The 25,572-nt window shown below is 37.4% G+C and overlaps 1 protein-coding gene across 3 annotated transcripts in view; it reads right to left on the reverse strand.

Annotated features, from left to right (window-relative positions):
• Positions 1-25,572, reverse strand: part of edil3a (EGF-like repeats and discoidin I-like domains 3a) — a 183,832-nt gene that overhangs the window by 73,595 nt on the left and 84,665 nt on the right. For all 3 annotated transcript variants that reach the window (XM_081366964.1, XM_081366963.1, XM_081366962.1), the window contains one exon: positions 17,664-17,777. In XM_081366964.1, the coding sequence (XP_081223090.1) occupies positions 17,664-17,777 (114 nt within the window). The remainder of the gene's footprint in view (positions 1-17,663; positions 17,778-25,572) is intronic.

The raw sequence follows: 25,572 nt of genomic DNA on the forward strand, positions 1-25,572 counted from the left end.
CATCACAAGAGTAAACTTTTGACACATACAGTCACAACAGATTTCTGTTCGCTGAGAATCCGTGGATTCAGAGTTCAATTATGTCAAAAAAAAAAAAAAAAAAACTCAAAACTTATCCTCTCTCTTGCCATGCGATTTTCTTATTTTCACAATTTTAACATCAAAGAGATATGTTTCACAAACGCCATACAGCTCTTTTATCATTGTGGATCTGTTGTCTCTCTGTGGGGTATTAATGTAAGCCCAATGTAGACTGTACAATATTATAGGACTTAACTGTAATATAAAAGTGATTAATCTGAAGAAGAAAAAAAAATCCTATCTATCCGTCTGTCCAACTATCATGGCTGTTTCCATTGAGGAGACAAGGAAGGCTAGTGCCTCTTCAAAAAATTGGATGAGAAAATAATCCATATTACAAAAACACTAAAGTGCAAATAGCGATATAGTATATTTTAGTATATTTAGCAGAGGTGGGAGTAAGTCACACATGTGCAAGTCACAAGTAAGTCTCAAGTCTTAACCTTCGAGTCTCAAGCAAGTCCAAGTCAATTTTGTGAAAAGCAAGTCAAGTCAAGTCACTGCTTCATGTCAAGCAAGTCAAGTCGTAGCTTGGGTCACAAGTCACTGGCAAGTCATAAACATTTGAAGATTTCACTGAATTTATATATCAAAATAAGTTAAAACTACAGAATTTGTGGACTATGGTTTTATTTGCAACATTTTTTGTTTAAATATGCATGTCCACATACAGCTGAGTGGTTACTACAATAAAAATATAAAATATAAAAAATAAATAACATTTCAAACTACATAGCCTAAAATGTAAATGTAACTGAAATTAGGCCAACATTAAAGCGTGAAAAAATAAATATGCCTCAAACATTGCAGAAGACCATTAAAAGGTATTAAACAAAACATATGCCATCATTAATTATCATTTTAATATTGACGCTACATTTGAAAACATAATTGTGTACAAAGAGGCATGCTGTTTTGACCAATATTCTCTCTAGATTTAAAGATAGTCAAATTAACTATAGGCTAACAAACAGGTTAAACAAGCCATAGCTTACTTTTAGACGTGGTGAATAAAGTTCGACTGTTCGAGGTTGTGATGGTCGTCCGATATCCCTTGCCAGTTATTATGCGTACAGCAAATCTTCTTGTATGAATATGGTCAATTTCTAGTGTTTATATCCAAAAAGAAACGATGCTGGGAGATGTTTTTGTATTTAGCGCTTTCACCGCGATGTATGTTTTTTCGTTTTTTTCTGGGCTTGTGCAGCGTCACGCAATCGCGCGGAATCTGATGACTGGCGTCAATGGTTCCGATGCTTTCATTTTGTTCATCAATTGATGTTGCGATGATTTATTCTCGAGTCATACAGTCAAAGTCAAGTCGAGTCATTTTCTTAATTTAGTCAAGCAAGTCTAAGTCCTTAAATTTGCGACTCGAGTCAAGTCATGTGACTCGAGTCCCCCATCTCCAATATTTAGTATAGCAGCGGATTTCAGCGTTGGCGTGTAACGCAGTCTACTAGCCACTTCGGCGGGTTGAATTTTATATAATATACATTTTTCAATTCTAGTCTTTTAAAAAGGCATCTGAAATAATAAACTAAGTGCAATCTAATGTTGTCAGTAATAATGATTTTTCGATACATATCCATATTGAAATATCTGAAACTCTTCCGCAGAATAGATACACAGCTGCGCGTTCTCGTACTCTAAGTTCTCCGACAGCGAGTTGACACACAAACCCTTTACTCACTCGTTTAATTTGCTCCGGATGAATATTGTTGGTGGTACAGAATTCCGGCGAGGGATTGCGCGTATTGAGCATAATTGTTCTTATTCTTGCAGATTTTGTGCTCACACCCAAAGTGCGTGCACATAAAGACAAGTATATTGGCTATGTAAAACAGTATAATGGGTCCGTGCATCAGGTCTTAAAGTGACAGCAGCCTAATATACCGGCTGCCAAATTATGAGATACTTATAAAAATCTATAACTATAATAGGCTATATAACCTAACTATATGATAGTTATTCCCCAATGGTATCGGTGCCCAAATTGTAAACTCCCTATTGCCACAGTGGCTGGTGAGCAAAAAAGTTAATGTCAAGCCCTGCTTATAAATAATGGCAAATACTATTTGTGTCACAAGGGAGGTTGTAGGCCTAAACACACAAAGATGAAGATGGAGATTAAGGCAAATAGGTAATATTTAAAAAATCCAACAGGCACAGAGTAACATGCAACCCATCCAAGATAGAAGACACCTGCCACTAAACTGAAACAGAACCGAACATAGGTGATAATGATGGTGATTGATGAGTGCACAGCTGAACATAATTAGTGTCCGTGACAACAAATCAATGATTAAGGCAGACAATGACCAAACACAAAGACTGAATCCAAAATCGCCCCCTAAACCCTCATTTACAATTCCCTACGTTAGTCCACTAATACTGTTCACTTGAAGGAGGGAATGAAAAGAAGTGAGAGAATTTGGACAGCCGCTGAGCGTACATCAGTTGTACACTCGTTATTGCAGTGCATTGTGGGATTGAATAAGTGCACTCAACAAACATTATTGTGACAATTTGCACCTTAGTGTTGTGGTATGCAATAATAGCATAGAGTGTAAATGGTTTATTAAAATTATTAAATGGATGCCACCTTATTGGGTCAATAAAGCCCTCCCTACACCTACCCCTAACCCTCACCGTAAACACTTTATTATTAAACACATGTTAGACACTTTATTTCCACTTTTTGAATATATTCTTAATTTTTATTGAAAATAAATGCCTTTCTGATCTGATATGAGATGGGAAAAGGGGTAGAGCGAGTTCGGAAAAAGGCTGATTCGAACTCGGGTCAAAACTTTCTACCACACACCTCACCCCAACACCTCACCCCAGTGTGCGGAGTTAGCGTACCGTCTGCCAAGAAGGCTGGCAATTTGCACTTAGTGTGAATAGACAAAATTTGTCAGACCATTGAGAAGTCTGTTCTGACAAACTGTGTTTTTAAAGTTGAAAAATTACAGTTTCAATTTATTTTAAATCTTCTTTTAAATGATATCCTACTTCGATTCAAAGAGCAATTATGCATCCTATTTGCCACGTCAGTTTACATTTAAGAATTGATTTGGAATTTAAAATGTATTTTCAATACAATTTCTGAATGGCTGCATGCATTAATACAACAGATTTGAATGAAGGATAGGAGGATTTTCTGTGTATAACGTTGCATTTGATCCTTGAATCATAACGTATGGACTATTTTTAAAGCTTTACAGTTACAATAACCGTTCTCCCATCCCTTGTCCATCTCCTTTTGTGTTACAATGAATAAAAAAATTAAAGGTTTAGTGAAAAAAGAAAAGAAAAAAAAAAAACCAAACATGTGAACCACCACTGGATTAGTCCTATTAACACTCACACACAACATTAAGTTCGGCTTACATATTGTGAAGCATATAAGGACAACTGGCAGCATTTCCCAGAGATATTCTGTCTATCATTGTATGAGCATCAGTGGATCCCTTTCGTTCAGATTTTCTCTCTGGCAGTGTTATGACTTGCGATGACACACTGCTCGGTGTGTGATCTACCATCTTGAATGAGTTGCCCGCCAGCAGCAGCAGCAGCGTGCAGCTCTTCTATACTGACCTTCCAGCATTCATCAGCAGCCCAACACACAGTGGCCATCACTAATGCTACAGGCACAGTGGTTTGACAGTTCAGACATTTCACTCCAGACCTATATAATCTATAAATTGAGTTGAAGGCCACCTCAATCTTTGGTGCTTGTGCTAATGAGGAAGAACTGGGAATAAGCTCCTCCTTGTCAAAATTTAAATGGATACAGTTTTGATTATTCAGTTATTAGATTATGTTTTACTTTTTTTATATCTTTAAAACTGGAGTTTCAAGGTTGAAATATTAGGCTACCCCAAACTTTAACCTCAGAAACCGGCACTCACATGCTCTTAAAATTGACAGCTTCTTACTGAACAGCTAATTGTCTAATCAATTTTCCACAATCAGACTAAATAAAGGTATTTACATATTTTTTTACCCTAAATCATAAAAAAAAAAAAAAAAATCATAGGTTCTCCTGAGCTCACTAAGGTTCTCCATGTTATAGACCACTCATTAAGCCCAAGGGAATAAGCATCCAACCATAAATATTTTTGTTCTGAATTTTAGCGTCAGCCCTGGCTCCATGAATTCACTGGCACTCTATACTGACTAATGGTTGGATGGAGAATAAATGTGTATGAGGAGCTCCTTCTGGAATAAATAAGCTGCCAAATATTGATTTCAAAACTTATGAAAGAGATGGATGTTCTCTCAAGAGATGGATTATCTGACTGTGCCGGTTTCCACAATGGAACTTTCATTCATACCACTGAAGACTTCCATTGACAACTTTTTCTATTTTTCATGACACAATATATATATATATATATATATATATATATATATATATATATATATATATATATATATATATATATATATATAACTATATATATATATATATATATATATATATAACTATATATATATATATATATATATATATATATAACTATATATATATATATATAGTTATATATAACTATATATATATATATATATATATATATATATATATATATATATTGGGGCTGTCAAAAGATTAGTCGCGATTAATCGCATCCAAAATAAAAGTTTGTGTTTACATAATATATGTGTGTGTACTGTGTATAATTATTTTGTATATATAAATACACACACATGCATGTATATATTTATATATAATATTTGCATACATATACTGTATATATTTATATATAATTTATATTATATATAAATATAATTTTTTAATGTAAAAATTACACATTTTTCTTAAATATATACAAGCATGTGTGTGTATTTATATATACAAATTTAATTATACACAGTACACACACATATAATGTTTAAACACAAACTTTTATTTTGGATGCGATTAATCGCGATTAATCTTTTGACAGCCCTAATATATATATATATATATATATATATATATATATATATATATATATATATTTTTTTTTTTTTTGTTTATCATATTTCAGGGATTGACATGCATTTGAAAACTATAGTTTTCAAGTACAGTTGTGCCCCTAATTTTACAGTTGTGCCTCATTTTAAATTCCAGCTCAGTTAGTGAGTTCACAAAATAGGGTGCAAAATTCTATTTCAATTCTAAATTGAAAGAAATGCAATTAAGATGAATGCATTTAATTTTTCCACATTAATTGCCCATGTTAACACATGTAGGATTGCATAGTATTTAATAAATAACATATACTACAGGGCTGTTGAATGCTTGATTCTGATTGGCTGACGGACGTTCTAAGTTGTGCAGTTATTTTCCAGGAATGTTCCAGGCAGGTCTTGACTGCATCAAATTATTTCAGTTATTTCAAATGCGGAGAGGGGACTTCATTTCAAATGCATTTCTTGCAAATAGAACTAAATAATCAACAGTCCATCTAAGAAGTTAGATTTTCTTATAAATTTCCTACATTTTGGAAACAATTTTGCCCAAGCCTCTTACCAAGGCATTGTTCTGACTGGATTTCCTTTTGTACACATTTGTATTGATGATATGCATTGATATATATATTTGAATTCATTATTTGAAGTTGCACACTGGACAAATCAGCAGTCTTACAAGGTATAATCACAGCTATTTTTCCTGAAATAAATAAACAAACAAACAAACAAACAAACAAATAAATAAATAAATAATGCACTGTTTATTTTATTTAATAGCAAAAACATATGATCTGAGATTATTTAAATCCACTTAATTGAATTAAATGGTCTATTGATTTGTTTATAGAAAGGATAAAACCAAATTCTGTTTTTCGTTTTTAACAAGTAGTTTAGAGACATTTAGAGCATTTAAAGCAAAGGCCACTCCACTTTGTACAACAAATGTGTAACCATCAATTTACACAGGAACTTTGTCAACATGGGGGCAACTGAAAACATGCAAACAACATGTTCATGTCAGATGTGTTGTACAAGCAAGCGCTCAAGTAAATGTCAAAGCAAACTGGGAGAACATTTCTCTCAGTGGGAAAACGCTTCTGCAGACTTCAATTAATGCCTTCAACACTTGAGCCAATAGCAGCTGTCTATGCTAATCAGTATGGCATGATGATATGCTGGGAGCTGCATGCTTTGTCATTTTAAATTGTGAGAAATCCTGTCATAGGAAACTATTTCATTGAAATTCTGCTTATTCACAGCTAAGCCTATATGCAAAAGATTTCTTGTGCAGGAACATGCAGTTTGACCATGTGTGCAAAGCCAATATGCAAATCCAATCCATTCTTAAAATAATATAGAATTTGCCTTGTGATTTATGATGACTCCCAATATAAAGTTGCCCCAAAAAGTACTTGGACAAATAAGCCACATTTTTAAAGACATTTCAGTGAAATAGATAATATAACATCAAATAGAACTACTGTAAGTGGCAAAAAAACAAAGAAAAAAAGAAAAAAGAAAAAGAAAAGAAAACTAAGAAACGACAAATAAATGTGACTTATATATCCAAATACTCGTTTTGAGCCCATGCGGTTGGTTTTTAATGAATAGATTTATTTGTTGCTTTATTTTATTATTACTGTCAAGAAGTAGTTACATGGTTACATCATTCCTAATCTAAAGAGAGAGACAGAGATTGAGTGAGTGAGGAGAACCTTAAACTTTCAACATGCAAATGATTTGCAGAGTGCCAGCTTGCCACACATAATAAAGCAAAGGAGGTGGCAGTGATTCAACATGACAAAAAGGTGAAATGAATAGAGCGAGACTGTCAGTCAAACGACTGGGGGAATTTAGCAGCAATCGATTTTAGCAGTGTGGGAAGACGTGAGTGAAGGCTTTCTGACAGGGCTTTGGTCAAACTCATTCTAGGAAGGTTGTGACACATCTTCTCGGGCTTAGTTTGGAAGAGCATTTCTTGCTGCCCGTGTTTATGTGGGTGCTATATTATCAGGGCTTTCAATCAATACAATTTTTAATTGGATTAATGAAAATATCCTGATTAATCAAATTAATCACAGTTAATCCAATGAATACATTTTCGCAGAAAAAGCCCTCAAATGAAAATCATCCATGCACAAACTATTTGTTAATTTGTGTATTGTTGTGCAAATATAAAAAGAAGAGCAACAAAGATAATTGAAAATGACTTCACTATTACAGATGAAAGCATTCTATTCCATTATGTTGTGCTGTTTTTGACACATTTAACACTGTTTTTATCTATATATATAAATATATAATTAATCACACCAAATGAATGCATTAAACTGACAGCCCAATAATTTTAATTGTTTATATACACACAGTGATAGTCAGAATTATTGGCACTCTTATTGGTAAATATTAACCAAAAAAAAAAAAGCCTGTGAAAATAAATATGCATTTCTTGATCTTTTATTCCAAAAAATCACAAAAATCTAACTTTTTATTGAAGTAAAATAATTGAAAATAGAGGAAAATTTCTCTATTTGCCAAGATAACAGCTCTGAGCCTTCTTCTATAATCCCTGATGAGTTTGGAGAACACCTGGCAAGAGATCAGAGACAATTCCTCCATACAGAATCTCTCCAGATCCTTCAGATTCCCAGGTCCATGTTGGTGCTTCTTCTCTTCAGTTTTCTATAGGGTTCAGGTCAGGGAACTGGGATGGCCATGTCAGAAACTTCATTGTGTGCCCAGTGACCGATTTATGTGTAGATTTTGATGTTTGTTTTAGATCATTGTCATGATGGAAGATCCAACCACGGGCCATTATAAGATTTCTAGCAGAGGGGGTTAGGTTTCGGTTTTGTATCTGTTAGTATTTGCTAGAATTCGTGAAGCCATGTATCTGAACAAGATGTCCAGGACCTCCAGCAGAAAAAATAGGCCCACAAAATTCAATATACAGCATTATTTTTAACTGTGCGAATGGGGTAATTTTCATCCCTGATTGTCAGTAGTGTCTGAACTGAATATTCTGGAGTTTGTTTATAGATGAAAGCAGATTTTTCGTGGAACCCTCCCACACAACTTGTGGAGATGTAGGTACTGATATTTTTTTCTGAGGCTTTCGTACCCAGAGACTTAACAAATTTCTGCAATTCTATAGCTGTGATGCTTGGAGATTCTTTGACCATTAAGACAATATAGCAGTACGGGCACATTGGAAAAAAGTACCTGTCACGATAAAAGAGCTCAAAGACAAGAGTTTAAAAACAAGCTAAATGGTTACGATTGCGTTTTTATGTCACATTTGCTTTTGTTAACATTATCGGGTAGGTTCAGGGTTTAGTGTAGGTGTACGTTATTTTAAAATGGAGCATTGAGCTTTTAGCACCACTCACCAGGCATTTCAATTCAGAACTACAGTGATCAGTACAAACTCCAATGTAATAAAATGTTTACATACACGTTCATCTGTTCTGAAAAAACTAAACATGCTTTTAGCACCACTCACTGGACATTTCTCTTTGAAACGCAACGTATTTTGCATTTTGCAAAAATATTGCCACAGGTGCACGCTCTGTTCCAGGCAGATTTCGGATTTCGTAACATCTTTAGCTGATTGGAACTTCTTAATCATTGCCCTGATGGTGGAAATCGGAATTTTCAATGCTTTAGCTATTTTCTTACAGCCACTGTCTATTTTGTGAAGCTCAACAATCTTTTGCACATCAGAACTACATTAATTCATATATTACAGTTTTTCTCAGTCGCTTTGGTGCATTTCTCATAACACTGTTTACATTTGCACAACAGTTAATGCAGTTCTCAAAACAATTAGTTCAAACTGCAAAACCTAGTTGATAACCTGCAAAAGCATGTCACTTGCTCAAAATGGATAGCCCATTCCTCAAAAGCAAGTATTTATGTCAATGAAAGTGTCACTGTCATCAAAATAAAAAGTCCTGACACCATCGTTTATGAACAAGATAGTCAAATGGCTTAGTCATATTTTCATTACGACAGTTTACTCTGTAAATGTTTTCCAATGATAAAAGTCAGATCTTGGTGACACTACCTGAAAATGCTCAATACAGCACTAAATACTATTTGCACAGCCATTTGAAAAGATACAGTAAAGTTAAACATTACTGTATTTATGAGGTAACTGAGTACAAGACACTGAATATGTATGTTTCACATTTTTACTGCATATGCTCTTTGCAATTCTAATTTGTTCACAGCATTGTGCAAAAGAAAAAATACACCATTATTTACAACAAACATAAACTCCCTTTGGGTAGAGCTGTGCACAACTGTACACAATATTGCAGTAGGCCTATATACTGTATTGGAACTGAACATACAACATACATAGGACTGTAATCATTCATGCACATCCAGACGTTCCTCTCTGTCTGGTCACATAATTTACAGTAATCTACATCACAGCGAATATCATCTCTTGCTCAATTGCAAATTGTTCAATTTAGGAGACTTTTGCAGGATTTTTTTTTTTTTTTTAAATTACAGATTTTGACAACTAGTTCAAAATTTTTGTATGTAATGACTCAAGCAATGAAATGAGGACTATTAGTTTTATATGGAATGACTATTCATCATTCACAAGTATAGTTAATTTTGACTGACATGACATAAGCAAATGATAATGTTATAAAACAGCAGAGAGTTGTATGAAAGCAATTGATGCATGTCCAAAAGCATTTGCAATTTGTTGGAAGGAATGAGAAACTGCTACTATGATGTGCACAAATGACTAAATGTTGTGGAGGTTGAACTAACTGTTGTGCAAATGTAAATAGTGATGTGAGAAATGCACCAAAGCGACTGAGAAAAACTGTAATATGAAACTATGTTTCACCCTGTATGATGCAAATTTTAAATATGAATGGGAATATACTTGTATTTATACTTTTTTTTTACTACTGAGAGTTTTGAGTTTCTAGGGGTACCAATAATTATGACCGCCGCTAGCGTAGCTAGCGAAAGCGGTCATATAGGGATTGTCAAAGTTTTTTTTTTTTTTTTTTTCCCGTCACCTTACTGAATTTTTCGTTAACGATACCAGGGACACCGAAGCACCGGGGAACATGAAATTTGGTGGGCATGTAGCCCCACTAGACTTCTAAGGAAAAATTTCGTTTGGTCCCCGGGGGCCACTCCCCCCCCGCGCTGGGCCCCCCCAAACCCCCAAAAATGCAGTTTTTCCTAAATAACTACCTGAACCGTGGCACCGAGGATGAAGAAATTTTTATGGTATGTTGGTCTACTAGACTTTTACGGAAAAATTTCGTTTGGTCCCCGGGGGCCACTTCCCCCCCCCGCGCTGGGGCCCCCGTAAATTTTTCGTCAACGATACCAGGGACACCGAAAGCACCGGGGAACATGAAATTTGGTGGGCATGTAGCCCCACTAGACTTCTAAGGAAAATTTTCGTTTGGTCCCCGGGGGCCACTCCCCCCCCGCGCTGGGCCCCCCCAAACCCAAAAAAATGCAGTTTTTCCTAAATAACTACCTGAACCGTGGCACCGAGGATGAAGACATTTTTATGGTATGTTGGTCTACTATACTTTTACGGAAACATTTCGTTTGGTCCCCGGGGGCCACTTCCCCCCCTGCGCTGGGGCCCCCGTAAATTTTTCGTCAACGATACCAGGGACACCGAAACACCAGGGAACATGAAATTTGGTGGGCATGTAGCCCCACTAGACTTCTAAGGAAAAATTTCATTTGGTCCCCGGGGGCCACTATCCCCCCCCCCCCCCCAAACCCAAAAATGCAGTTTTTCCTAAATAACTACCTGAACCGTGGCACTGAGGATGAAAATTTTTATGGTATGTTGCTCTTAAGGGCCCACATCAACCTAGCCCATAATCACTCATTTGTGATTTGCGCCCCTCCCATAAAAAATGAAAATGCAATATTATTCTGCTTTAATCTTCGCCCCTATCTTCAGTGGAGATGTTCAGAACTGCACCATATTTCATGTGTATGATTAACTTGACATCCTCTGGGGGTATCCTCTGCTAAGTTTCGTAGAATTTCATCCATGGGGGGGTATAAAATAAATTCATTTATGTGCACATTTAGTGACTGTACACTCATCGGCCTGTAGATGGTGCTGTTGAGCGAAGGGTTGCTGGTTTAGGATGATACTGTCACACACACACACATGCAGGAATACAAACAAACACAAGCATGCACACACACTGACATCCACACGCACAGACACACACCCATACACACACATACAAATCCACATGCACAGACACACACACACAAACACACACGCGCACACATGTACGCACGCACACTAGGGGTTGCACGACTACTGATTTCTACTAGTCGATTTCTTATCAAAACAATACTCGAGTTACTCGACTACTCGTCGTTTATGCTACTGTATATGAAAAGACATGAAATAGCTAGATCTTATCAATAAACATTTATTAATTCATAGCCTAATGCAACAATTACATAAGTAAATTCTCAAAACATTATAATTATGACATTTCATTTTTAAATTTTCATGTAACAGTCTAAAGCCAAATAAATAGCCGTTCTTGCCTTTCATTTCAGACGTCTGCTTCTAGGGGCCGTTCACATATCGCGTCTTTTCCGCGCTCAAGGTCGTTATTTCAAATGTAGGCGCGCGGCGAGCGCGCTCATAATGAAAGCAACGGACCTGGTGCGCTAGTTTGTCCAGGCGGGTTTTTCCTTCTCATCTCCAGAAATATATCTAGTAGTAAAGCTAATGCAAGGGCTAGAAATAAATGAATCATTTGCTGAATGATACTTCTTCGTCGTCATCATGTAGAGCGCAGTTTGGTTGCATAGCAACGACAGACGCCACGGGAGCGCAAGCGCTTGTAGGAGACAGCGGCACGGCCGCGCGCGCTTTCCACACGTTTTTAGAAGCAATATGTGAACGGCCTCTTGCAGAGTTGGCCAAATTACAATATTTTTGTCATCCTTGATGAAATTCTTCCACACATCTGACGCGTGGTGTCTGTTGGTGACGTTCGCCATTTTTAATTCATTTATGTTTAATGGACGCTCGAGTAATCGATTGTTTCCGACAGCGTCGACTAGTGGTTGAAGTAGTCGATCTATCGACCACTCGACTAGTCTATGCAAGCCCTAACGCACACATACATACACGCACAGACACACACATACAAAGACACACACATACACATACACACACACATACACACACACACACACACACACACACACACACACACACACACACACACACACACACAGACAGACATGCACATACTACTACTTTTTTTAGGTATATACATAAACATGCAATACAGCCAAATTACTCAACGTCATTTATTTTTGTGGAAAGCCAGTGCAGGCCTGAGCGGCGGTCATATTTTGTACCGCGATGCGGTACATCTAGTTGTGACTGTGTTTTGGTGAAAAACTATATATATATATACATATATATATACACTGCTCAAAAAAATAAAGGGAACACTTGTTAATCAGAGAATAGCATCAAGTCAGTTAAACTCCTGGGATACTGATCTGGTCAGTTAAGTAACAGATGGGGTTGGTAATCAGTTTCAGCTGCTTTAGTGTTAATGAAATTAACAGCAGGTGCACTAGATGGGCAACAGTAAGACAACCCCCAAAACAGGAATGGTTTTACAGGTGGAGGCCACTGACATTTTTTCCCTACTCATCTTTTCGGACTGTTTTTCACCAGTTTTGCATTTGGCTAGGGTCAGTGTCACTACTGGTAGCATGAGGCGATACCTGGACCCTACAGAGGTTGCGCAGGCAGTCCAGCTCCTTCGGGCTCATCAATACGTGCCATTGCCAGAAGGTTTGCTGTCTCCCAGCACAGTCTCAAGAGCATGGAGGAGATTCCAGGAAGACAGACAGCTACTCTAGGAGAGCTGGACAGGGCCGTAGAAGGTCCTTAACCCATCAGCAGGACCAGTATCTGCTCTTTTGTGCGAGGAGGAACATGTTGAGCACTGCCAGAGCCCTACAAAATGACCTCCAGTAGGCCACTGGTGTGAATGTCTCTGACCAAACAATCAGAAACAGACTTCATGAGGGTGGCCTGAGGGCCCGACGTCCTCTAGTGGGCCCTGTGCTCACTGCCCAGCACCAGGGAGCTCGATTGGCATTTCCCATTGAACACCAGAATTGGCAGGTCCACCACTGGTGCCCTGTGGTTTTTACAAATGAGAGCAGGTTCACCCTGAGCACGTGACAGACAGGAAAGGGTCTGGAGAAGCCGTGGAGAATGTTATGCTGCCTGTAACATCGTTCAGCATGACCGGTTTGGTGGTGGGTTAGTGATGGTCTGAGGAGGCATATCCATGGAGGGACGCACAGACCTCTGCAGGCTAGACAATGGCACCCTGACTGCCATTAGGTATCGGGATGAAATCCTTGGATCCATTGTCAGACCCTATGCTGGTGCAGTGGGTCTTGGGTTCCTCCTGGTGCACAACAATGCCCGGCCTCATGTGGCGAGAGCATGCAGGCAGTTTCTGGAGGATGAAGGAATGATACCATTGAAGGGCCACCACCCTCACCTGACCTACATCCAATAGAACACCTCTGGAACATTGTGTTTCGGTCCATCTGACATCACCTGGTTGCACCTCAGACTGTCCAGGAGCTCAGTGATGCGCTGGTCCAGATCTGGGAGGAAATACCCCAGGACACCATCCATCGTCTCATTAGGAGCATGCCCCAACGTTGTTAGGCATGCATACAAGCACGTGGGGGCCATACAAACTACTGAGTACCATTTTGAGTTGGTGCAATGAAATTTCAGCAAAATTGACAAGCCTGCTGCATCATTTTTTCACTTAGATTTCCGGGGTGTTTTTGAATTCAGTCCTCTGTAGGTTGATCATTTTCATTTCCATCAAACGACGTGGCATCCTTTCGTTCATAACACATTACCCAGTCCAGAAGCTGGTACAGTGGGTATGCACGTGAAGTCACCGTCGGCCGGAGTAACTGTGGTTACGCCAACTAAGTGGCAGAAAGACTGAGCGGCAGCATTGGTTTTCAGTGTGAATGCCGAGGAAAACATACAAAACACATTTAAAACCGGAAAGAGCTTTGAGATTGACCAAACAACTAGATTTGACATGAAATCTGAGGTATATTTTTACAAACTGCCGAAAGCTATATGAACAGAGAAGCAAATGGATCACTGCAATTCATAAGAAACACCTGGACTTATGGCAGCAAAAGGTGGATTTGCAGTTATCATTTTGTGTCAATATGCAGAATTTAGGGTAAAATTATGCTCTATATATTATATTGTTATATATTGTATTGACAACTCATCGATTAAATATTTACCACATTATATTCTGCATAATTGGATGTTTAAATAAACACTGACAAAAAACTATACAAGTTTTAGGGCTGGATGATATGATGATATAACATTGATATAAGTGATTATCCGGATTTAAACCTGTATGGTATTTATATAAAGCTTTCACACTCACAGGCAAATGTATGTATTTCCCCCACGTCGAAATCAGACACATATGTCAGGAAAGGCACACTATATCAAGACCAACCTTTGGTTTAAACTGATAATCGTTTGTTTTACTCAGTTTTCTCTATTAAATCCAGTCATGCAGCAGTCCGGCTGAGGGGGCGTGTTCCGGCGGGAAAGTGACGTCAATGCATATCCTCTATAAAAATGCTGGTGTTTAAAGTAGGGCTGCAACGATTCATCGAGTTACTCGATTACAAAAATTCCTCGAGGCAAAAACTCTGCCTCGAAGCCTCGTTAAATTCCTATGACGCGCACTATACGCGCAGGGATCTCATTTCACACGGACCGTTGTTCAGTGTTCAGGAAGCACACCATAGCGCGTGATACATTTTGAATTTATTTGGCGCGATGGCAGAGAGTAGATGTCCATAAACGGCAGAGAATGTCTAAAGTTTGGGATCGCTTCCTTTCAGCGTCGCTGAATCAAGGTAACGATTCTGTCCCCCGCATTTTTTTTTTTTTTACCCAGCGCCAATATTTTCGACCGTGCCGAAGCCTATGATGTTCGCTGAATTTAGTCCCACACTGTATTTTTAGTGATGTCGTGATGCGGTTTGACTAGATATGATGTTTAGCTTTGATGTTTTTAAGAAGTAAACGAATAGCCTAAAGAAAGAACCCTTTCACACACACACACACACACACATACACACACATGCACCCTCGTCTCTCTCACGCGCCAGTCAGACCAATTGCGGCAATGCATCACATATGCTTAAACTTTTATGTAGCCACGCAACAATAATTTCAGCATGCATTCACTGTATACACCGTGATAGACGTGATGGAGGAACAAATATTGTATTGCAGTCTTTGCGAGACCTTGTCTATGTCACGTCTACCAAATAGTTACAGACAACAACAAAAAAAAAATTAAACTCCCCACCACCTTCTCCAAATCCACTCGTACTTTTGGGGAAGACATAATCGGCTACCAAAGTAATTGAGCATAGAACATTTTAAATTAACAAAAAAATGTAATACTACAAAACGTGCTAATATACTTCAACTAAGTGAAAAACAAAATGCTGTTCTTTTTCTATTTAACAAAATGCATATTTGCTATAAAACATTCCCCTTTTCAAAGCTACACTTATTTTTTTATATAAATTGTATACACTGTGTACCTGTTTGGCTTGATATTTTATATTCATTTCATTTATTTTTGTTCTCCGGTGGGTAATTTGCAAAAGGTGCAATCCTTTTTTTGTAATGTTGTATTAAGAAGAGAAAACTAAGACCAAATGGCCTTTACTATTTAAGTTTGTATTCGTAGTTTTGCATGTTATACATGTTTTACAGTATAAAGTTGACTTAACTGTATTGTTATATAATTGTTGGCACTGGCACTTATAAACACTAAATGGGTAAAAATTACAATAAATAGACTTAGTTTTGAAGCCAAATGTTGGAGTTTTTCAGCCACATCATTTTCGTTATGCATTATTTGTTTTGGTGGTTTAAAAACACACTAAAAGTTTTTATCCGATTACTCGATTAAACGATCGATTAAGTGCTAGATTAATCGATTACAAAAAGAATCGATAGCTGCAGCCCTAGGTTAAAGTAATAACCATGACAAGCATGACAGAGGTGTTTGTCTCTATTTAATAAATGTCTTGAGATATCTCAAATAACTCAGAGAAAAGTAATATCCCTTTTGATTCATGGTGATAAAGCATATCTAGTGTGAACAAATGACATTTCTCTCTCTCTCTCTCTCTCTCTCTCTCTCTCTCTCTCTCTCTCTCTCTCTCTCTCTCTCTCTCTCTCTCTCTCTCTCTCTCTCTCTCTCTCTCTCTCTCTCTCTCTCTCTCTCTCTCTCTCTCTCTCTCTCTCTCTCTCTCTCTCTCAATATCAGTCCCACTCCTTCTGTCTGCATCTTTCTATTGGTTTCATTGGCCTCTGCATCTTTCTATTGGTTTCATTGGCCATTTATAAAAAAAAACAAAAAAAACAGAAGCAGCAATATAAATGTTTTACATAATACAGCTAAAATGGTGATGAAAGGTGATGAAATTCATAGTGTTTGATCACACCTAAATCAAAGTGTTTCGGTTCTTTTATATCAGCCTGGTACATCAAGCATTGACTACAGAAGTAAAAAAGATGGTTTAATGACATATGATTCCAGTTTGCATAGTGTGAGAGGAGTGTGACTTATGTAAAACCACCATGTTCACTCAATCACTGTTGCCTTTACACTGTTAGAAAAATCTGTAGAAATTACAGTATTACTGGCAGCTACTTGCCAGTAACTTACTGTAGATTGAAATTGATGTTATTTACTGGCAACAATTTGTTCAAAATGAAATGAACATTAAACATTAACAAGTCTTTATCTTTACAGAATAAAACTAAAATAACATCCTCATGCAAAGCATTCTGGGAACCAAAATCTGAAGGAAAAAAAAAACAGAAAAAGGTTGATGAAGATTTCTGGTTCCCAGAATGCTTTGCATTAGATTGTTATTTTATAATTTTATTCTTTAAAGACAAAGACTTGTTAATGTTTAATGTTCATTTAACTTTGAACAAACTGTTGCCACTAAATAACATAAATTTTAAAGTTACTGGCAAACAGCTGCAAAACTACAGCAAATTGTTTACAGTGTACTTCCCAAGCATGCCTCAGTCTCTTTCCTCATACACGCAGTTTTAGGAAGACATTGGGTAAGTTAACTTTTGGGAGTCTGAGCCATGTCAGGTCCCGAAAAAGGTGCTAAAACATCTTGCCACTTTTCATTATGTAACAATATTTCCAATGATCTCTTTTTAATAGTTCATGTTCGTTTTATTTCACTAAATCCCTCTCCGAGGCATGGCACCACACCCACCGTGCCCGTCTCTGTTCACCCTGCCACAATCTTGTGTGTGTGGGCATAACTGTCTGTTCTCCGCTGGTTTTGCATGCTTCTCCATGGACCCGGTGAAACAGATGCTCTGAACTGTCACAAAATTCACTTAATACAAAGCCCACTGGATGGACTGAGGGAGAAGAAATGGGACAGGGAAGGAAGCATCCATAAAAACAAGAACATGAACTTACTGTACTGGCAGTTTCTTCCCATATATTCTCCTGGGCATTCACATGTATAGTTCGCAACAAGATCGGTGCAGATCCCTCCGTTTCTACAGGGGCTTCTTTCGCATTCATTAACATCTGCAGAAAAAGAGGAAAACATAATCGTTTATATTAGGCTTAAAGGCAATTACTGGAACGTCTCTCATTCAAATGCACTGGTATAACTGTTTGTTATTTGAAATTTGGTTCTCTCCTCATAGCTGAGAAGAACATTCCAGCCATATAATCAAATTATAGCGATTAAAAATGGTGACTATCGAATATAAAGCAATAACACCCTTTTCCTAGCAAGTCCTTGATGAATTCGAGAATGAATCTGAATACAAAACAGTGTTGGATTTGAAACAGAAAAAAAATAATGGATATTAAAACAGCATTTGCAGGAATGCACAAAGACATCAATTATTTACATGGTATAAAACAGTTTATTTTAAGCTAGTCGATTATTTGTCATTGAGAAAACATTTTACAATGTTACTGTTTTGTAATAAGGAGTGACAGGGACATGATTCTTACTTTTTGACCTATACAGGACTTGTGATTACTGGAAAAAGACTACACGTTCTGTAGAGAATTACACACACACACGCAAACACACTCTTTATTATGCATTTTATTTCCCTGTTTTGAAAATAAATAGAGGCAATAAAATGCATGAGTACAAGAAGTACTATGGAACATTAAGAGTCCGTGAAAAAATTGCCTGGTAAAATCTGACTCCAAATTATTTCAGCTACATAGGCCTCAAATTACACTTCATTCTGTAGATTTACACTACTGTATGCTGAACTGGTGCTCAAGAATGATTTCTTAGTATTTTTAATCATTATCTTATTATTATCAATATTAATATTTTTGTGGGAACTGACACTTTTTTAAAATATTATTTGATGAATAGAAAGTTCAAAAGAACAGCATTTATTTGAACTAGAAATGTACAATGTTGTAACATTATAAATCTCTTAATGTGTTTAATGTCTCCGTTGATCAATTTAATGTGGTCCTGCTAAATAGATTTTTTATTTTTTTTTTTACCCCAAACATTTGAACACACACCTACTCATCACAGAAAACTTTCTGCATTTTTACTTTTTCCAAACTCATTCTGTATGATTTATAAGCTTGTTTCCTCGTGTGGACCTCAATTTAGGTCCCCACGGTAACCCGAGTCCCAATTAGTCTGTGTGTGTGGCAAGCAGGGCGAGGCCGAGGGCCGTGAGAACGGAACGAGGCCGATGCTGAGATTGATAATGAGCGTCACCTGTGCGCCACACCAGTTGCCGCATTCTCACGGCCCTAGGACTCGTCCTGCTTGGAGTGTGCATCCAGGTTAAAGTCCCAACAGAGATAGAAAAACTTGCGCGCACACACACACACACACACACACACACACACACACTGATTAAACATTTCAGTGAGCAAAAAAAAAAAAAAAAAATTACATTCACTACAGATATTTCCATGGCTTTTCCATATATATTGCGCAGGTTTTTCCATGGATCTTTGGAAGCACGGCAGAGACAATGTATAGAAGGGGATTGTGGGATTGGGAGATGATCCAAGTCGGATTAAAACTTGTTTCGCCTACATGTGAGTCCAGTTCCCACGCATCTCCGAATGTCTTTTATTGTAAAATTATATTCATAAAGTATACTTAAAAAGGAACAGCAGCCTTGGAGAATCCTGAGGTTAGGATCAACAATGGTAAAATGAACGTCCTGTTATAGAAAACGGCAAGGAAATCAATATAAATGCAAATGCCAATGTAAATAAATGTAAAAACCCTACACAAATCTCTTGCTGAACACTGAACGCTGTTTTGTTGGTAATGCAACCTTTTCTTTTAATAACATGTTTACACTAACACATGATAAGCTACTATACCTATGCATATCATGAGCTTATCAGAGCTGCAACCTCCTACTGAAGAGAAACTGAAATCCACACAGGAAAAGATGGGATCTGTTTCAAGACATATTGAGCCCACCAGTGATGGGGGTCATCACTTCAGCATCTACCGCAGCGTGCACACAGAAGTGAGACATTTAAATTCAACCCCATCACCCTGAGGCCTCACCATAAATTAGCCTGATGAAAAGCACACCTCTGTCTTTATTCCTCTGTGGTTAGACTTACAGGATATAGACAGCCACTTTCTGAAAAAGAGCAGTCGCAATAATCTAGCCGTGTGGTCTAGAGAAACCCTTAACTCTTAAAACCAAATGGCAGGAGACAAGACTCATGTGTGTCTGGCCAAAGAATGAAGTTAGAGTGTGTAACTTTTTTGGATGGTAAAGAGTTGGTATCATTTGCTCATCCTTATTGCTAACCTGTATGACTTTTTTTCATATGTATATATTTATTTATTTATTTTATATATATAAAATATATAAAATATATTTATTTTATATATTATATATATATATATATATATATATTTTTTTTTTTTTTTGTGGCAAATACACATCAGGTTTTCAGGTTTTATAAGGACTTGGATTTATTTTTACTTTTTTTATAAGGAATGTTTTCCTAAAAAACACCATCTAGGATGATTTCTATATATACGATACATACATACATACATACATACATACATACAGACAGACAGACAGACAGACAGACAGACAGACCAACGCTATCTCACGACCAATTCGTACGAATTCGTACGAATGATAAAAAGTTGGCTAATTCGTACTAATTCGTACGACCTCACTCGTACGAATTTGTACGATTTGTCTAAACCCACGTGATGGGTAGGTTTAGGGGCGGGGTCAGGGGTAGGTCATTCGTATGAATTCATACGAATTGGCCAATTCGTAAAATATGTACGATTTTGCAAAAAACGTACTAATTCGTACGAGTCAGGTCGTATGAATTCGTACGAATAAGCCACCTCGTAGAATTTGTACGTTTTCCCGTGAGATCGGGCTCGACAGATAGATAGATAGATAGATAGATAGATAGATAGATAGATAGATAGATAGATAGATAGATAGATAGATAGATAGATAGATAGATAGATAGATAGTGATCCTAAAATAATTTACACAACTGAATAAAATCTCAAAAGCAGAAAATGTTACAAGCAGCCATCACAGAGCTCTAGGACTTAGCTTTGATGTTTGGAGGATAAGCTTCCATTCAACAGCAGTTTTGATTTGCTTAACTTATCTGGCCTTAATAAATCAAAGACTTAACATCTAGCTGGTATTTTCGGACATTGAATGCACATGTAAAAATAAATCCCTAAATGTTTTTCTGATCTAGGTTTAGGCTTGAGATTAATATAGCCTTCCAACAAAGTCAGAGCCAATGCTCATGTAACATACATGAACTTCATTTGTGCTCCTATGAATTAAAATTTTAGGAGTGCCAATAACTGGTTGCCATTTAAAACACACCAAAAATGTATGCAGTAGATCTGACTTAAAAAAAAAAAAAAAAAAAAAAACTTTTTCAAAAAACAAACAAAAAAACTTCAAAATCTGCACCACTTGTGATGAAAAACCAAATGCACAACAATTACTTAATTACTTCACACATCTTAATGACCATGCAACTTCAAATTAGAAAACTATGCTTTAAGCACTCCTCTCCAAACAAGTGCTTTATTAGCATGGGTGCACAAACAAGCCCTTGTCAGACACAGTGCCATCGTCATAGCAGGAGATTGTCACAATCACAAGGATTATGTTTTAATTAATTCAAGTGAGCGAGGTTTAACGCTCTCATTAACGATCATTAACTTGACAAACAAAGACCTGAGAGCACACTGCTGACAACGACAAGGGCAAATTATCATTAAGTTAATAGCTACTTCAAAATCAAAATTAGGTGCTATTGTTTGCTTTAATATTTCACAAATCTGTTGATTCGTTAAAGGGGTCATCATGAGTAATCACATTTTCCTTAATCTTTGTAGATAAGAGTTCAAGCATAATATGAAAACATACTTCTCAAAAAAACTCAAAACTTGTTTGGCAAGCTGAAAAGAGCTTTCTGACATAATTTCATAAACCCCAAACATGAAAAAAATAACTATACACAAGTTTACACATCAATGCTGCCCATTTGGGTTCAGAAACATGTCCCACCAAGTGAGGATAGATTAATTAGACCAGTGTTTCTCATATGGTGGACCGCAACCTGCGAAAACCCCGTAGTTTTAGAAAAAATGGGTTAACAAAAATACTGCTCAGTTTTAAAGGCAGAGAAAAACTGATCAAATTAAAATATATACTACTACTACTACTATTTATTATTATTATTATTATTATTATTATTAGTAGTAGTAGTAGTAGTAGTAGGAGTAGTAGTAATGGTAGTAGTGGTATAAAAAAAAATAACTGGAAGCAGATCACATGAAATAAACAGTAACATAGATATTAGTAGTTATGTAAAGAGAAATTTACAGGTGCCATTTTTGTCATAAATGCACATTCACAGTATAGTCTAATGTTTAGTTACACTGTTCAAGAAGAACCGTTCCACCAAAGTATGCAAGCTGCTTTTGAATGACAATTTTGATGAAATGCTCTCTGACAAGTAGCAAAGCACAAGCTATGAAAACATTTCAGACATACCAGTATAGTAAATGAGTGTTGTGAATGTGGATCTCTGTGCATTTAGTTCAATTCAGATCATGACATAAGTGTTCTGTGACCATACAATGCACTCATTTAACCTTTCAATAGCAGAGGATCTTCAAAAAACACTCGAATTATGGTACCTTCTCTCTCAGAAGAAAGTATTGAAAGCTTTATCGTTCGCTCAAATGAGCACGGGGTCGTGGGTTGTGGTGATGGAGCGTCGCACTGTGGTTTGCACTGCACATTCACTGTAATTTGCTACAATTAGACCTCGCACCTGCATTGGGCATGTAATGACAGAATCGTCCTGGCTCCTTCTTTATTGGAAGAACTCCTGTTGTTTTTTTTTGTTTGTTTTTTTCATTGTGTTCACAGAACCATTGGAGACAAATTGATGGATGATCAGGTGGCATTTGGCACTTCAGGTGTACATGGAGGCAAAGCCGACCTGGCAAGAGTGGTGTAGCCACCCTGGGCTGAGCTTAAGGACTGAGACTTTAGATCAGTGAGGGGCAATTAAATCTGTTGTGTGTGAGTGTGAGATTGTTGGGAAAGGCGAGAGTATGTGTGCGTACGCCTGTCAGAGCGCGTGCGGGAGAGCGAGCGAGAGAGGATTACCTCAGGGGAAGAGTAGCTAATCCACACAGTCGGGGAGACACAGACACTGAGAGGCTCAAGGTCAGGTAAACAAAACTCTGCCATACCTGACATCAAGATCCCTCAACTAGAAGCCATCAGAGTCAATGAACTCCTGCTCCATGACCATACACTCTCATGTGCGCTGTGCTACTCTGAGACCCGAGGGATATGGAAAGAAATATGATTATAAATATTATAAAACTCACACTGCTCCAGAATTCATGTAAGGAATGATCATACAGAATAATATGAAGTTTACTGGTAGTGGTGTCACTGCGTACAAAACATGATCATACATTTAATCATGATGATGTAATCCCTTAAGGGAAACTTAATTTTTGAACACTCATATTTACATGTGCACATGCATGAGCCTGTTTAATTAATTGTGTTCTGTCTTATGTTCTGTTTGTGGTTTGGGAGACCCCACGGGCTCATACTTAACATGTATCGGGTTGATGCTTCATTTTTTAACTAATCTCAAGAGAATTAATAAGAGGGGGAAAAAAGTGTTAACCTTGTGATTTGTGATTCAGGGTTCTCATTTTCTGGCCTCCAGAAAATGTTAACATTATTATTATTTTTTTTTATAAATAAAACATGCATAAATGCAACGAATGACCATTTATAATGTATAATGTAGAGTTTTGAGTTTTCACATTCTCAGACTGATGCACACCCTGTAGCTGATCACACTTGCTAGAGAAATTATATTTCAAAGCACTTTCTCACAAGTCGGTCTCATCAGAGAATGAAGGTTAATGAGGAAACAAGATTACCATAATATATATCAGTCACATTTCTTCAAAGTGCATGTGTACTCGATGGTAAAAGTGAGGGATAATGATTTAATCCAGTAAAGGCTGATATATGGCATAAGTCTTTTTTTAAATGGAATAGTTTATTGAACCAAGATAAAATAATAATAATACAAATTAAAACTGATTTATGTCAGATTTTTGACACATTTAAAGTTTTTTTTTTTTTTTTCTGTGAAAAGAATTTATTAGCTTGAATGTAACTGCACACTCTTGCTTCATTGACTATATGCGGATCCATGAATATGCGTATTAAGTCCCCGCCTTCACTCAATCACACAAGCTCAGAATACATGATCGAATTTACAGTAGTAAATTCTACACAATGGCAAGTGGAAATACTGGTTTAATTCAGCTATATATGTTTGAACCAGAAACAGATTCCGAAGAAGATGTGGAAGAGTGAATTACAGCTGCCTTCTAAAAATCAGCATCCTTAGAAATGCTTTGAACAACTCAGAAAGTCAGTGGAAAAGGCATATAGCTCATCATAACATCGTAATATATCATATACATAATTCACCCGCAATATTGCTAAATGTACCCGATTTTTCATATAAACAGAAAAATATACCGGGATAATTTAGAGGCCTTAGAAATGCATTTATCAAATATGATACAGTAGCCTATGGGCCTACGGTTATAACTGCCTAGCGGCTTTTAAATTGGATCAGAGGTTCGTGTTAAAATTGGGATCTCTAAGATCACAATCATGCACAAATTAATGTCAATCTCAGCAGAGAATGAGGGTTAATCACATCTGTTGTGTTCAAGATATGACATGCAAAATAAATCAGTACAAAAACGTGTTTTTGTGAACTACATATGCGAAAGTCATTTCAAATCTGCACCAGGTGGTTTTGTAAAGATCAAACAGAGACACAAAAAATGTTGGAGGGATTTTACAACTCATGTCTATTAGTATGCACACGCAGAGGCAGACAGAGAGAGGAGGGATTGTCCTTTGCAGTGGCATTGTCTGCCGTGTGAGTGATGAAGTGCTCTGCTAGCCGGGAGACAGTGGAGGCTTAACCTGATTTAGTGTTCAGAGCACATAGGGCCATTTCCACAGAGCGAGGGGATGGAGTGTGTGTGTGTGTTTGTTGGTGGTGCCATGCGTGTATACATGTCTTTTAAGCTTCCAGGCTTTCTCCAATCTACATTCACTGTCATGCCTTTTCCCAGAACAGAAAAATAACTCCACAATCTCTCGCGCTCTCTCCACTACCGAAGGATTTAAAAAAAATCTTCCAAAGTGTGCCACACTCCCCTGTAACTACCTTCTAACCCTTTATCAGGCCCTTAACAACATCTGCTGTTATAGTTAGTCTCAGGCCAAACTCTGATTGGCCGTGGTCGACGGTCTCTCACCCTTTTCCGCTCAAAGCAGTTCTGAGTCGGGGATAATGAGAGAGATGAATAGCACTCCGGCATGAAGGGCTGTGACGGTAAGCACTAAATTGGTAGCCGTGCATCCCAGGAGTGAGCCGAGGGAATGGGAAATGGCCTTTCCGGTAGATCCGGTACCTGCTCTGAGATTCTCGGATGAGGATGAACCGTGCAGAAGAACAGAGAAGATGGGTGCAGTGGGACACAGTGTTACAGATGGGGGGCTACAGAGGGCAGAGGTGTACGAAACTGTTCTAATGCATTTCAGTCTGTTACTGCACAAGAAATGGAGCTTGAATAACTAAGATTAGAGTAAATTCAGGGGGCAACTGCTACTGCTTGATGGACAAGTCAATTCTCAGACAGAAATGAATAATATCAATACTAAATATGGCGCTTCAATATGTGGAGTGAGATTGCGTCCAAACAATATGCCAG

The sequence above is a fragment of the Scardinius erythrophthalmus genome (genome assembly GCF_964197995.2).
Source record: "Scardinius erythrophthalmus genome assembly, chromosome: 5".
Lineage (NCBI taxonomy): Eukaryota > Metazoa > Chordata > Actinopteri > Cypriniformes > Leuciscidae > Scardinius > Scardinius erythrophthalmus.